Consider the following 16,592-nt stretch of genomic DNA (forward strand, 5'->3'; position numbering starts at 1 on the left):
TTATAAGACTGCCAAACGGTAGGAAAGTACCATGTGTCTATTGAGCCAGAAATTAAATTACAACTGAAGTTCCATTTCTTAAAGCTATTTTCACGCATCTAGAATTCTACCAAACAAAACAAGAAAAAAATAAGTTCGACATACACTTTTAAAGATGACTATGAAACTTCGGACTATAAATACAATGCTCCTAAACTTTTAAATGGCAGTCATCTGACACCAAAAGCAAAGGCAACAAAAGCAAAAATAAACAAATGGGACTACATCAAATTAGAAAGCTTCTGCACAGCAAAAGAAACCATTAACAAAATGAAAAGGCAACCTACCAAATGGGAGAAAATATTTGCAAATCACATATCCAAAATACATAAAGAACTTACGTACGTCAATAGCAAAAAAAAAAAAAAAAATCCAGTTAAAAGATGAGCAGAGGATCTAAATAGACATTTTTCCAAAGAAGACATACAGACGGCCAACAGGTATATGAAAAGATGCTCAACATCACTAATCTCAGAGAAATGCAAATCAAAACCACAAGGAGATCACTTCACATGTGTTAGAATGGCTATTATCAAAAAGACAAGAAATAACAAGTGCTGACAAGGATGTTGAGAAAAACAAATCCTTGTGCACCGTGGCTGGGAGTGTAAATTTGTGCAGCCACTGTGGAAAACAGTATGGAGGTTCCTCAGAAAATTAAAAATAGAACTACCATATGATCCAGCGATTCTACTTCTGGGTATTTAGTCAAAGAAAACAAAAACACTAACTTGAAAAGATAGATGCACCCTCATGGTCACTGCATCATTATTGACAATAGCCAGGATATGGACGCAACCTAACTGTCCACTGATGGATGAATGGATAATGAAAATCTGGTGGGTGTGTGTGTGTGTGTGTGTGTGTGTGTGTGTGTGTGTGTGTGTGTGTGTGTGTGTAATAGTATTCAGCCATAGAAAAAAGGGAAATCTTGCCACTTGCGATGATATGGATGGACCTCGAGGGTATTATGCTAAGTTAAATAAGTCAGAGAAAGACAAATACTGTGTTATCTCACGTATATCCGGACTCTAAAAAAATAAAAACCAAGGTCACAGATAAAAAGAACAGACTGGGGGGGGGGGGCGGGGCGGGGCGGCCAGCCCAGTGGTGTAATGGTTAAGTGTGCATGCTCTGCTTCAGTGGCCTGGGGTTCCTGGGTTTGGATCCCAGGCATGGACCTATACATCTCTCATCAAACCATGCTGTGGCAGTGTCCCACATACAAAATAGAGGAAGATTGGCAGATATGTTAGCTCAGGGACAATATTCCTCAAGCAATAAAAAGGAAGATTGACAACAGATGTTAGCCCAGGGCCAATCTTCCTCACCAAAAAAAAAAAAAAAAAAAAGGAAGAAGAAGAACAGATTGGTTGTTGCTTGAGGCAGGGGGTAAGGGGAAGACAAAATGAGCAAAGGGGGTCAAAAGGTACAAACTTCCAGTTATAAAATATATAAGTCATGGGGATGTAATGTACAGCAGGGTGACTATAGTTAATAATACTGTACTCCATATTTGAAAGCTGCTAAGAGAGTAAATCTTAAAAGCTCTCATCACAGGAAAAAAATTTTTGTAACCAAGTATGGTGACAGATGTTAACTAGACTTATTGTGGTGATCGTTTTGCAATATATACAAACATCAAATCATTATGTTGTACACCTGAAATATAATGTTACGTCAATTACACCTCAATAAAAAAGGGCAGCCATCTTTCAATAATAGTTAATAGTTTTAAGAGATCAAGAAACTAAAATGAAAACCTGAATGCCAATCACCTTCAGCATTTCTAAAAATTAAATACACCCTATATATAGGTTTGGAAGTTAGCTTCAGATGTGGTTTCTTAATACAAAGAAAATTCATAGGTAAAACCAACACAGATGGGGGGTGGGGAGGAGCTCAGTCTATTTGATTTGGAGGGGTGGACTGATTTGCTGGATTTGGGTTTTTGGGGTCGGGTGAGGGGGCTTCACAGGGGAACAATTTTTTTCTGATAATGGAAAGTAACTGAGTAGACTTCAAATGGTAGTGTCTTCCTTGAGATATTTATAGGTAAGTTATAAAATACCTTCTACAGAATGTTATCATTTTGTGAGTGGCGCTCAGCTCAAGAACATCCAGCCTACACCCCTAGCAGGTCCCTCAGTGTACTATTCCAGTTAATTTTAAATTGTTCATCCTTCTCTTCCCATTACTCTAGCGTACTGTAGGACTGATCACACATATCACATGCAATGGTAACAAAAGATAACATTTACGCAGGGTTTGCTAAGTGCCAGACACAATTTCAGGTATACCATATCAGGCAGCAACTATTATTTATACCCACTTTTCAGATCAAGAAACTGAAGCACAGAGAGATTAGTAACTTGCTGAAGGTCACACAGTTTGTGGCATGATCAAAACACACGGATAACTACATCAACTCTAAAATATAATGAAATAAATTTACTGTATGTTAAAGATTTGTTTAATTCTGCTCCAAGTAGTATATTCTATTGTTTTAGATTCATTCCCTTTACTACTTAAACTAGGTTTTTTTTATATTCATTTATAGCAAGATTTTACTACATATATTAAACTTACCACTGGGTTCAAAACACCTGGTTCTAACGAGGTCTATCTTAGTTACTGTAAGAAATGTAGTATACAAGGTAGAGGCATCTTTTCATAAATATTTCCTTCATAGAACGAACAAAGAAACATTTCCCAAAAGTTATAGAATTTATGGATTTTAGCTATACATTATGTTTGAAATAGGTATATTCATATATGATTTATAAATAATATTTAAGTATGCACTAGCAGAACAAAGCCTATTACTATATAGTAAATAACCAGACACAGTTCTATTCAATACATAGAAGTCATCAAGCAGATAATATTTTTTTCATTAAACACTGAATCATTGTGACCTGCCAGCAGCACAAAATAAATTAATGTTTAATATTTAATACTACGTGATGGCAATACTAAACCAAATGTGTATTTTAAATTTTACGTTATTTGACATTTCAATTTTAATTCAAAAGTATTTCTAAAAGAGTTGAAAATGTGTCCCTGAAAGTAGTTTAAATTTAATAAGTGTTTCTGGTTTTTTAAGGCCACCTCATAGTCACAGCATTTTACCCTTTAATGATGATTCAAATCCAATTTCAGAAAATGTGGGGAATTTTTAGCATTAAAGATATAATAATCTTAAACAAAGACATTAAAAAATATAGAAAGGTCATCAATATGACCTATGGGATTTAAACAATTATATAAAATGTTCGGTTTAAATATCAAAGTTTTTAAAATGGTTAACTCTGTAGACAAAGCACAAAACACAGTAAAATATGAATTGATCTTATCAAGTACAAACACAGTTTTGCATCTAGTATCTTTCACACTAGTAATTTTTCACAAAAACAGCGAGAGGGTCTAAAATAAATCAGTTTACTATAGTCTGGAAGGAAAACCTATCATTTTCTCTTCCTGTTAGGAAAAAGAGGAAAAAGGTCTTTAAAATGAGTGGCATTCGGTACACATGGGCACACACAGCAGCCGGTGTCACATGTACATCACATCCCTTTGGTATCACTCAGCTTTATTTCTGTCGATTTTCAATTAGGAGGAAAGAATGCAATAAATCTGTTTATAAGAACCATATTGTGTGTAGATGAAGTGAGTGAAAAGTAGCTGTTGAAATTTCAATACCTGCACCTCTCTTTCTGTATCCAAAGCTTTATCCAATAATAGAATTCTGCTGCTCCTGCTCATTCCCCATGTTATCTCGTTATTATAGAGGGCATCTAAATGTAAAAATATTTAATGACATTAAGCAGTAACTTTGTGAAGATTTTCTTCTCATTGAACAGGATGAGAAGAATTAAACACGAGTGCAGAAGCAGGTGAGTGTGTGGGTATGTTAGTATGTGTGTTTTCTTCTTAGAGCCCAAAAGCCCTTTGGATTGTTAGTGAAGCTCAGACAGAATTTTAAAGTACATAGAGGGATATGACAACTAAAGTCCAACTTTACAATGCGTGAGAATCTCATTCTAAACTCGGACACTCCTTGAGAACAGGGATAATGTGTTATTTATTTTTCACTATTTGACTAACAATTATTAACCATGTAATATGTCCCAGACACAGTCCTGGGAAGATTCTCATAGTTTAACTCATTTAATCTTGACAACAATCCCTCTGACGTGGATTTTATTACCCCTTATTTCACATGAGGAAACAAACTTAGAGACATTAACTAATTTGCCCAGTTTAGACAGACCACAATTTCAACTTCAGCCTTCCTTTCAGATAACAAATATTTCTTAAGGACTTTCTGCATATACCAGGCCCTATGCTCAGCACAATACCTACCCTACAAGTCCATTCTCTTCTACTGCACCACACAGCCAGTCCCTGACACCCAGCACAGTGCCTAGCCCACATAGGTTCTCAATGAAGGCTCACAGAATTACTGGATTAAGTAAGTTACTTGTCTCTACAAAAAAACATTTAAAGAGATATTTGGTTCTAGGTTTATATTATCTTAAAACATCTTTCTATTCAACACTAAAACATATATTTGAAAAGATTATTTAATGTTTTATTAATTGAATATTTAATGAATGTTAATTAATTATTAATTTATTAATCAAATATTACTAGTGTTATTTAAAAATCATTTTTAAAAGGGAAATTATTTCACTGATCATGAGCACCCAGAAAGCCCACATCAAGTAGCAAATGCCTGCACTTCAAACTAGCACAATCACAGAAAGCAAGTGTGGTGCAGTATAACACGTGCAGTATGATACACCTTCCCTCAACCAAGTGTGTAAATAAACCACCACACGTTATCAAACTATTTCAAGAATATGTGATCTGAAAAGCCAATTCGACTGCAAACATCACATAGATACGGTCTTCTAACACATTTTCACAGACTCAAGGCATAACACAGTGTTGGCCAAAAAGGCAACCTAAGGAAGCCATGTAATGTAAAGATTAATGCATGGGTTACTCCATAGTCAGACATGGATGAGTTTGAATGCTACCTCTGCCATTACAAGTACCTCATCTTTGGCAAGTTATTTCTCTTCTCTGAGCCTCAGTTTTTGTATTGTTAAATGCAGATGATTATAATCACACCTAGCCTACACTTCAGGCTTTTTGAGGACTAAATGACACGACGTATATAAAATATTTAGCACATGCCCAGGGCTCATTAAATATTAGTTTTATTTTGGAGTAGGAATTAGGGAGGCTGAGAAATAAATCTTCTGGTAGACATGGGGTTGAGCATACTAGACATCAACCACCTTCCTTCTACTCTCTAACATGTAAAGCTTCTTAGTAAACAGGAAAAGGCCTGCTCCTGAACCAGCTGATCTTCATAATGTGGGATTTCAGAAAAATCGCCTTATTTTTCTTAATTTAACAACATCCTGCTTAAAATAGACACACACACTTTTTCATACTACCATTCAAAATACCACTTATGATATAACTTAATAGTAAAAATGGGAAAATTACCTATTTTATTCTGTATGATTCATGTTCCCTCAACAAATTATGCCTTTTATTCTAAAAAGAAAATACCAATTCTTTCCAAAGGCATGATCGAACCCAAAGAGTAGTGATAAATGTGAACATTTAAAAAAATATGTCTCAGAAAAATAAATTATACTATGGGGCTGGCCCCGTGGCCGAGTGGTTAAGTTCGCGCACTTCGCTGCAGGCGTCCCAGTGTTTCGTTGGTTCGAATCCTGGGTGCGGACATGGCACTGCTCGTCAGACCACGCTGAGGCAGCGTCCCACATGCCACAACTAGAAGAACCCACAACGAAGAATACACAACTATGTACCGGGGGGCTTTGGGGAGAAAAATGAAAAAAAATAAAATCTTAAAAAAAATAAATAAATAAATAAATAAATAAATAAATAAATAAATTATACTAAACACTTATTCATATGTTAAATGAAAAGGTATAAGATTGTAACTGGCTTAAATATATTCCTCCTTCTTAGGTGGTACACAATTAATCTTTTATCTCCAAATTACTTTAAGCCAATTGCTTAGATGTAAGATGTCTATACAACCAACAGATCTATCAAACTTTTAATGTCTGAGTCTTAGCCAAAAGACCATATTACCCCAGTAGAAGAGAAAAAAATGTTTTGTTTTTTTAACTTTATAATCTACATGGGGAAACTCAGTTTAGAATACGGGCTTCTGAGGGAAGCCAAATATATGGAAACTTTTCCTTTTAGAAGTAAAATCTGTTGTGTCTTAACCAATATATCTTGTCTTATTCTATCACTTCAATATTCATCTTCTTTTTAATAAATATATCAATTATTCTGGATATAATAATTCAACAATGTCATCATCCCAAGGGCCCATTTTAAGAACATTTTTGAACAAGCAGTAGCAAACAGCAACAAAGCATAAGGTATAGCCAGGCTAAAAACTCATATTGTCACCTACAAAAGAAAGTTGCCAAAACTTGGCACAGGTACACTAAGTCAGCAGAAGTGATAGGTCTCAACAGCCTGGGCAGTATTTAGCTGCTAGAGTCAGACACCAGACATCTGCGCATTCAGCTCAATATGCCACAGTGAAGGTTCGCAACACCGAAGCAACAGCTCTGCAAGAAGCCGAGAGAGCAGGGTCAGGGGCAACTGTTCAACGGTACCCTGAAGGCTGGCCATTGCTCTGAGGTAGCACAGAAAGAAAATGAAGCAATTAAAACAAATCAAACACCCCCTCCAATCTATCTTCACATTGCTACCAGATGGGAAGTACAACTCTCACCATGTTATTCTCCTACACAGGAAAAGAGCTCCCTAATCTGTAGTGCACAGGTTTTCAAACTTTGCTTCATGGAACCCCAATGGTTCTGCTGAGGTGCCAGGATGGCCTTAATGAGAGAAAGGGAACATTCAGGGAGGGGAGGAATCTAGTGTCTCTATCAACCAAAGTAACTACATTTTTATCTTTCTTATACACTGGAGTCTTGTTGTACAAATGTGAGAAGAAAAGTGCTGATAAATAAGAATTGGAAGTGCTTGTCCTGAGACCATGGGTTCCATCTTCTCCGGCTGGTGTCAGGGACTTCCATAACCAGATGCTACTCTACCTTCAAGATATACTTCTCCCAACTTTCCCAAACACTCTGTCCATTCCAGTCAATACAACTGGGCTCTAGAAGTTCCATGTGCATTACCTCTTCAGCCACTAATCCCATTGTCAAGAAAGCGTCTTTGCTTGCCTTGGTGTACCTTGTTCAATCCAACATATTCTACACAATTTCTGTGGACCTAATGCTTTGTTAAATTAGATACATCCCTACCTTGAAGCAGCTTTCAATTTAGTGGATAAGAAAACAGACAAAACAACTAACACAATATAAATCAAAATAAAATCAATGTTAAATAGAAGGCCAAAGTCCTAAAACTTCTGAGGGAAAATGAAGGGAAAAGCAATTCTTTCTACTGGAATCAGAAAAGGTGAGAGGATGTGAGGCTGGATCTTGATGGACTTAGACAGAGAGTATAGTGAAGAGTAAATCCGTACAGCATAAACATACAAAAGCAAAAACAGGTCAAAGTACTGGGCATATTCTGGGGATGTACAGGCAGGTATGTGGCTGAAGTAGGGTGAATACAGCACTGTTACAAACTAATCTGGAAAGAAACTTTGGAATCAATTCATTAAAAGTCTAGAACGCATCAATAAAAATAATCCCTAATTTGATATAACACTCTACAGTTTAAGAAATAATTTAAAGCATAAAAACATAATGATTTTAAAGCATAAAAAGTAGTTTCCATCACTCATCAGAGTAACCCAACCAAGTAAGCAGGGCAAATATTATCAACCTCACTTTACAGATGAGGAAATTGAGGTCAGCAAGAACATTAATATTTACTAAATATCTACTATGTAACCAAGCCCTTTGCAAGGTGAGTGGCAAACATTATGACCTTCTGGGCTGAAGAATTATCATCACTCCAAACTTATAATTAGGAAAACAAGTTCAGAGAGGTTGAGATATGCATCTAGTAGGTGGCAGATTTAGCAATGAGATCAAATCACGTTTCCAAATCATGCTCTGCTATGACAAAAGGCTCCATTTTATGATGGAGAAAAAAAAAAAAAATGTGGGAGGGAGGCAATTTTTAGTGGCTTTTGAGGAGAGCAGTAACAAGATCTGAACTATTTTTATTTTTTATTTATTTTTGGTGAGGAAGATTGGCCCTGGGCTAACATCTGTTGCCAATCCTCCTCTTTTTGCTTGAGGAAGAGTGTCCCAGAGTTAACATCTATGCCAGTCTTCCTCTGTTTTATATGTGGGACACTGCCAAAGCACAGTTTGATGAGCGGTGTGTAGGTCCACGCCCAGGATCCAAACCCATAAACAGTGGGCCGCCAAAGTGGACTGTGCAAACTTAACCACTACGCCATGTGGCTGGCCCCTACTTTTAAAAAGGACTCTTAGAATAGTTTAGTGGTTACCAGAGGTGAAGGGGGTTGGGGAGTGGGCACAAGAGGTGAAGGGGCACATTTATATGGTGACTGACAAATAATAATGTACAACTGAAATTTCACAGTTATAAACTATTATGACCTCAATAAAATAAAATTTTAAAAAAGGGACTCTTAGAGCATTTCAAAGAATTGGTTAGAGAAGAAAAATAGCAGATTACCAAAGTAATTCAGATGAGAAACCCGAGCCTGAAATAAAGCAGAAGCAGTCAGGATAGTGCAGCAGACGAATGTGAATGTGAGCCACACAGTGGAAGCGACAGCAAAAGGCTCGACCCCAGTCAGATATACAACTGTTATCCAAGTCCCATGATTTCCTCCTTTTTCTAGACTCTCACTACCCTTTTATTTTTTTTTTTTAAAGACTGGCCCCTGAGCTAAGGTCTGTTGCCAATCTTTTTTTTTCTTTCTGCTTTATCTCCCCAAATCCCCCCCATACATAGTTGTATATCCTAGTTGCGAGTTCTAGTTGTGGCATGTGGGATGCCACCTCAGCGTGGCCTGACGAGTGGTGCCATGTCCGTGCCCAGGATATGAACCGGTGAAACCCTGGGCCACCGCAGCAGAACGTGCAAACTTAACCACTCGGCCACGGGGCTGGCCCCTCACTACCCTTCTTGTGAGTACCACATGGTTAAGCATCTCCTGGATTACATCAAATCTAAAATGCCACTGATTTTAAGACATTCTATTATTTACAGACCACTAAGAAAACATGCTGTCAATTAACCTATAACATGCCATTGAGTTTAAAACACACACTGACTTCAGACATTAAAAAAATTTGAAAAACGTGCCTCTTAGAAATGAAGAAACACAGTAACTTTTCTATATTTTTTTCAGTATGAGTTTATTCTCACATCTCTTTCAAGGAATAGTTTTTAATGCCACGGGCACTAATATAATGCAGTGCTTTATAATCGTTCTGTGAAGACTGCATGCACTGTTTTCACAGGCTAAGAGCAGGCAGTCTGGACAAATCCTTCTTTGTCCAAAACTTGAAGGGATTATTAATTCCTGAGATCTAGCTGGTTACTCTTCTGCATTACCTGTTAGTGACTCTGCTGTAAAAGAAAAAGTGACAGTAAGCATTTACAAAGAAAGATGATGGTGGCAGTGGTGGTGACAGGAATGGTAACTGCTATTTACTGAGTGCTTACTATGTTCTCAACACTTCAGATGGACTTAGTTGCTTAATTCTCATAATTCTATGATGCATAGAGTACCAGTGATCTAATTATTAGATGAAGAAGCAGTTTCCAACTGCTATTTTTGAAAAAATAAAAACGGAGGGGCCGGCCCTGTGGCCGAGTGGTTAAGTTTGCACACTCTGCTTCAGTGGCCCAGGGTTTCGCCGGTTCGGATCCTGGGTGCAGACCTATGTACCACTCATCAAGCCATGCTGAGGTGGTGTCCCACATGCCACAGCTAGAAGAACCTACAACTAGAATACACAACTGTGTGCCGGGGGTCTTTGGGGAGAAGAAGGAAAAGTAAGATCTTTAAAAAAATAAAAAACAAAAACCTAGAGGAGAGTGACTTTTAAATCAAAGGTGCCTATGATGAGAAATACACCTAAGAAATAATCCTGCTAGCTTTTGTTTTCCCTGATTTTGTGAAGCATTAACTCAAGACCAGTTAATCACTGTTGCATAGTTCTTTACTGACAATGAATCAGACTGAGGCTTCTGATCAGCATATATTTATTTCTCTTTTTTTAGAATAAACTCATTTCATAAGTATGAGCCAGCAGAAAGAAATAAGAGATAAACTCTGGAGAGTCCACAGTCCTCATTGTTAAAGAACACATCTTTCAGGAATAATTGCATGTCAGCAAGTCTCAATATAAACATGAAACAACAATGAAAGCCCAGTAAATCAGGAGGAGGAATAAACATGTCATAAACATGGTGGCATGCTGTGACCATCATGTATGTTAACAAATGAGCTCATCGTCCAGCTTGTATAAGCCCTCTCCTTTGGGGGCATGGTGATGAACCAAAGAATCAACAGAAAATACTCCCACAGTGTTTGCTTTTTTAAGTAGGATTATGTGAAAGCAACTGAGAATTACTCCCATTCCCTTACATTGACAATGTTCCAGTTAATGAGAAAATGGATTTTCCCCCCATGGTATTGGGTTTAAGAATCTTCTGTTCTGCGTTAGTAAACCTTGCAAAATATTTTTAACACTTAAGGTCTACATATTGGCCATTTATAAAAAAGCAGATGCAACTGACTCACCTCCTTAGAGTCAAACTCTAAACCATCCTTACCTTGATAACTCGGTTAATCTGAAGTAGCTGAAGAATGAAAATTTACACGTTCTCTACTAAATTAGGATCAATAAAGATCAACAAGTTTGTGTGTCTGAAACTAAATAATAAACAAAATCTCCTCTTTGTCTATCCCACTCAATGCCAGTAACCCCACTGTATCCCACTGTACCCCAATGTGAAGCACACCCTTTGAGGCCCAGGGTTAAGTCCTATCTCCTTCACAAAGCCTCGAAGTTCCTGTTTGCTCTTTAACTGATCTCACCCTTCCCAGGTCTGCCACTGTACTTAGTAGATAAACTTAATAACATAATAGCCTATATTAACGACTCAATAAATACTGAATAAATTCTATGCTACCACTATCAGAATTAATTTAGTCCTCTTTATATTGTAATATTGATATTATATTCTTATTTTCTAGATTAGGAGACTGAGGCTCAGAAGTGAAAAATTGGTGGTAAGTAATAGAGTAAGAATTGGAATCGAGATCTAATTTATACATTCATATTCTTTCTACCATACTATAGCATAACTTGAATTTATTCTGTCAAGTACTATTCTTGAATGATCCTAATAGTGTTGGCTTAACATTTCCAGGACATTACTTGTAAAATTGAATTCTGACGTAAGCAGAGAGCCAAGGAGCAAGGCTGACACTTTAGTTACTGGCTCTCTGTATGTCAGAGAGAGATGCTTTATGTTGTGTTCCCATGGGATCTGACTGACTCTCAGACTGCCTGTGTCTGTGGTGAGGCTTTCTATTTCACAGGGTTTACCAGCTGGTCAATAAAACTTGGAAGAATTTAGACTGGAGAGATTCTCAGCCTGAATTATCGAAAATCCTGAGTTACGGAATTTTTTTCAAAGTCACTGTATTACTTTCAAATACATACAACAATTTAGCCATTTTAAAGCAAGAAACAAACACACACATTTGGAGAAAGGAATCCACAACATCCAGCAATGGTAGATTGAAGAAAGAGGCCAAGAGTAAAGCACTGGGTTAAATTTAGATGAGCTCACATCAGTGTTTTTTATTATATGACTATGGTCTTTCTAGAAAAGTCAGGCATTGTAAGAAGCCCAGATGTGAAACTTAGAATAATAAAACCAAGGAAGAATACATCAGAGATTTGTAAACTTTAGATAATATGGAAATAGTTAAGTATTGGAATCATAGAAACTGTAAGATACAATAAATGTGTTATTTTAAACCACTAAGTTTGTGGCAATTTCTCACTTAGAATAGAAAACTTACATTGACAGAGGAGATACTGAAATAGTTAAAAAGAAAAAACTTAATGCACCCAATAAAGCAGTCTTTTTCAGAACACAGGTGCTAGGCAGAGCTACCTGTCTATTGTTCAAACCCTACAGCCACTTCTTAGTTCAACAAGTAATGCTGCCCTCAGTTCCTTCCTGATACCACGACACGACCACGTTAGTCCAGCATCTCCAGGCCCTAAAGTGTTACTACACAGACCCCCCTAAGAGCACTGCAGGGAGCATGTTACCTATTGTCCTTTCAAGCCAATGCCCTATTCCCTCTAGGGAGACTCTCACTGTCTTGGCTCTAAGTGGCCCCAATACACATGGCCCAGAACAATCCCAAAGAGCCACTGAAGCCAGGAGGGGAGTTGCTGTGACCCCCCTGTGCATGGGGTTCTATTCTACAACTAAAGAAGTGGGGTGTAGACAAAGGCAGGTTCTTAATTTCTGTATTACATTTAGCATTAAGCTCAGACATGCAGAATAGTGAAGAGACACACAGTATGAGAGAAAAGACAGTGTGGTATCACAAAAAAGAACATCATAAGAAGTCTGAAGTGCTCTGCTAGCAACAGCCCTGCCCATGATGCATCTCACAGACTCCCATAAAATGAGGGGCTTATGACCCTTAAGATGTCTTCCAGTTCTAATACTCTATCATTCTACAGTCTTAAAATAAGAATCTTTAGTTCAATGATTATGCAGGTAACAAGGAGCTTCTATCTTGAAAAGAAAGGTAAACTAAGGCATCAAGAAAACAACTATTTTATCTGCTAAGAGTACTTATTCTCAGTAACAAAGATTAGCACACAGGACTCTGAGTTTTTAGCACACATTGTATTCGCCTACTCTTATAAATGTCAACACCATACATTCAGGTTGCAAAGAAAAGACCATTCAAATCCTCTAAAATAACCTCCAGCTATTATATGTATTCCTTTGTTATTTACTTGAAGTTTAGTGCCCAGAAGTAATAATTTCATGTCCAGTTTCTTATTATAAATATAACTGTGAAATACTGACATTTCACATGCAAGCTATGACTGGCACTAACTTATCCTTATGATCAGCTGGCAAAAAAAAAAAAACCAGACATAAATTAAAGTATTATGCTATAAAGCCTACCAAGTAACTAAGATCAAAGAAACGCACATCGTATTTCCAGGCTTCTTCTAGCATATATTAGTACGAAATAGTCAGTGAGGAAAATAACTCTGGCTGAAAGTCCTTTGCTGCCATGTCAGAGAAAAGAGAGCTAACCCATCTACTTTCCATAGTTTCTCTTCTGTCACTAACAGTATTTATCATCCATTGAAAATGGTTAAAGATTTCTACCTAAACTTTTGGACATTCTCTCCCACAGCTTGAAAGTAAAAAGCTTATATTTGGACTGTACATTTCAGTTTCTATTCTCATTCCAGTTTACAGAGAAGTAAAAAATACTATGCTTGCAGCTTACACTGGTATTAAACTGACCCCTGCTGGCCTCATCCTTTCTGTTTCTACATGTATCAGATGCTGTAACAGCTAACTGCACCCTACAGCTGAACCTGCATCTGATCAGACTGCCTTATCAAGAACACGACGTAGGAAAAAGATGGTTAATCCCACCACTGCAAGTGGAAGGAGGCCTTCCTTCCTCAGAGCTTTGGTTATTTTATTTGCAGAGACCTAGCAATTAAAATCACACTTATTCCACAGAAGAGTTTCCTAGAACCTATCGAGTTATTCAAAAATTCATTCATTCAACCAACATTTACAAACTCCTCAAAGACCAGGGAGAAGCAAAGATGCTTAGAGTTACAGCACCTGCCCTCCAGGTACTCACAGGCACTTATGAGTCATTCAAAAAAAAATACATTTGAGAAGTAAATTCTAGAATCTGATTGGACACTACAATGGTGAGAAGCAAGACTACCATAAAGTTGGTGGCATATCCTGCCTCTTGGGACTCAGTTCGCTTGAGATTGTTCACTAAACCAGCCCAGGAAAATCTGATCTCTTCCTTCTTTATGAACCTCCTGTACTTTATGAATAATGGCTGCCATTTATTGATGACTTATTATGTCCCAGGGATTGTGGCTAAGTGCTTTCCAGACAATATCCTATTCACCTCACTTGATAATTCTATGAGATAGGTATTTTTATCCTTATGCCTATTTCACGGATAAGGAAAGCTCTAGTCTAATACTGATCAAATAACTCTATCATGTTTTTCTTTTAAACAGACATTATTCCTCTATAAGTGAGTGAACATCTTAAGCATAGGAGACTATGTCATTATCATCTTCATATCCCCAGAACCTAGCACATTCCCAGTACCTGGTACTCAAAAACTGTCTGCAGAACATATGAATGGAGATATTATTGAGTGAATGTGGCTTCTAAATGCGTACCATGTTCATGATCTGTGCTCAATCACTGAGAAAGTAGCGGAGGAAAAAAGAGAAGAGGGAAAAATTTTGATTCCTGAACACGGACATCCATACTTACAGCAAGAAACAGAAAAGCACCAAGACAGGAGTAAAATGCTGTGGAAATACAGCTTGCCACTAGTTGGTTAAAAACTAAATAGAAAAAGAGTCCTACATCAGAGGATGATGACACACACAGGTGCCAGACCTTATTGGAACCTGAAACCTATTAAAGAGGAGGAAGAAGAGAGAAGGGAGAATTTAGTTAAATTCTAATCTGTTTTTGCAAACACACCTACAAAATCAATGGATCTGACAAATACTTCTGCAAGATATGTACGATGAGAATCCAATTTTGAAGGACCAGATATGTAGATGATACTTATATAGACTATAGCACTAGTCAGTTAAAAACCAAACAGCAAAAGGACTCCTACCTCAGAGGATGATGACACACACAGGTGCCAGACTTCATTGGAACCTGAAACCTATTAAGAGGAGGGAAAAGAAGAGAAGAAAAAGAAGAAAATCACAAAATCACGGAAAGAAAGAAAATCATGAAAACAAATACAATGTAGAGATCCAAAAATTCTGTTACATTCCCCCAAAAGCCAATGTATTTATTTTTCTTTCCCTTACTTCCCTTATTTTTCAACATCTCTTTCCTTGCCATTTCAGACAAATGAAGATAAATGAAGTACAGTAGTTAAACTTCTTTGTTTGGATACAAATGATCTTTTGTATCAACACTATTGTTATGTAAGCACTTTTAATATTGCTTCTAGCAGATGAGACTTCTGCTTCAACATATGTTATGGGAAAAATGATAAAAATGTATTCATGACTAAAATGACTAAACAGTCAACAAAAAATGCCTGGAAAATATTATAAATGAATCTGGTTTTCTGTGGTTGTTAACGAGCAAGGTAAAACTGAAGATCTAATATCTCTCCTCAAACAGGAATGACTAACTCCAGATTCTCAGGATTATCAATACTTTCTATGTCATCCTCCCCTACAGCAAACCACTGCTGCAAAATCAGTCCTTAAGAGGGACTGGAATTTAACCTCTAATTCCTGCATCTTCCCTGGTACAATAAAAGCATGAGATAGGGGAAATGGAGTTCTTATGCTCAACACTGGTCACCTTAAACCTCTAAAGCTGACTGAGAGAACCTGTAGCCCCATAGAAAATAAAGCAGTGGTCAAGCTTCTGGGCTCTCGATTCAGAACGCCTGAGTTCAGACCGAAGTTCTACAACTGTAATCTTGGGCAAGTCACCTACCTTAAGCAATCAAATATAATAAGATTACCTAGATTGTAAAACCAAGCTATCAGATGCAAAGAGTTTAGCATACTACCTGGAAGACAAGTGTTCAATAAGCATGAGCTATTATCATTATTAAAATCCCTATATGACTTCCATCCTTAAATCTTACTTAGCCTGGACTCTCAATCTGAACAAAGAGATAGGACCTCAGAATAGTGCTCTAGCTAAACTGGGCTTGAAATGTGTTAAATGAGTCCAACTTGCCTTCCTTCTTCCCTTTTCCCTTCATGCCAATAATTAGCACCACAGGAAAGCTTCCTTTGCTTAGACATAAATTAAGCTCCCGTTCACATATACTTGTGTATGTCTTATATGGTAACTAGAAGTCTCAAATTAACCAACATGGTCCAAATTTCAAATATTCTGCCCCATTGGTCCCTTAACGACACTTGCTTCTGTGAGAGCAGAAAAAATATAACCACCACACCTATAACATCAAAAGCACACGATCATTCGTGCACACAACCGACAGCATGCACAGAAATCTACCAGGATCTCTGCTTGCCGAATCTTTGGAATTTATATCTCCCACTCTTCCAACTATCCAGTCATAAACAAAGACTGCAGCACACTCCAGCTTTCAGACCCCACGACAACTGTGACCTGCACACAACCTTCAGCTCAACCATTTAGAACAATCCAGCTTCCAATAATTGATGAAAAAATAACAAAAGGAGGTGTTTACATCAGATTAACGTTCAGTGCTTAAATTTAACACGTCA

At 37.3% G+C, this 16,592-nt stretch overlaps 1 protein-coding gene across 9 annotated transcripts in view; it reads right to left on the reverse strand.

Annotated features, from left to right (window-relative positions):
• SMYD3 (SET and MYND domain containing 3) overlaps positions 1–16,592 on the reverse strand; it is a 671,177-nt gene that overhangs the window by 423,540 nt on the left and 231,045 nt on the right. For 5 of the 9 annotated variants that reach the window (XM_023632603.2, XM_023632601.2, XM_070255579.1 and 2 more), the window contains one exon: positions 14,978–15,028. The exons of the other annotated variants lie outside the window; for them this stretch is intronic. In XM_023632603.2, coding sequence (XP_023488371.1) covers positions 14,978–15,028 — 51 coding nt within the window. The remainder of the gene's footprint in view (positions 1–14,977; positions 15,029–16,592) is intronic. 9 annotated transcript variants of the gene reach the window in all.

This window comes from Equus caballus, chromosome 30 (genome assembly GCF_041296265.1).
Source record: "Equus caballus isolate H_3958 breed thoroughbred chromosome 30, TB-T2T, whole genome shotgun sequence".
NCBI lineage: Eukaryota > Metazoa > Chordata > Mammalia > Perissodactyla > Equidae > Equus > Equus caballus.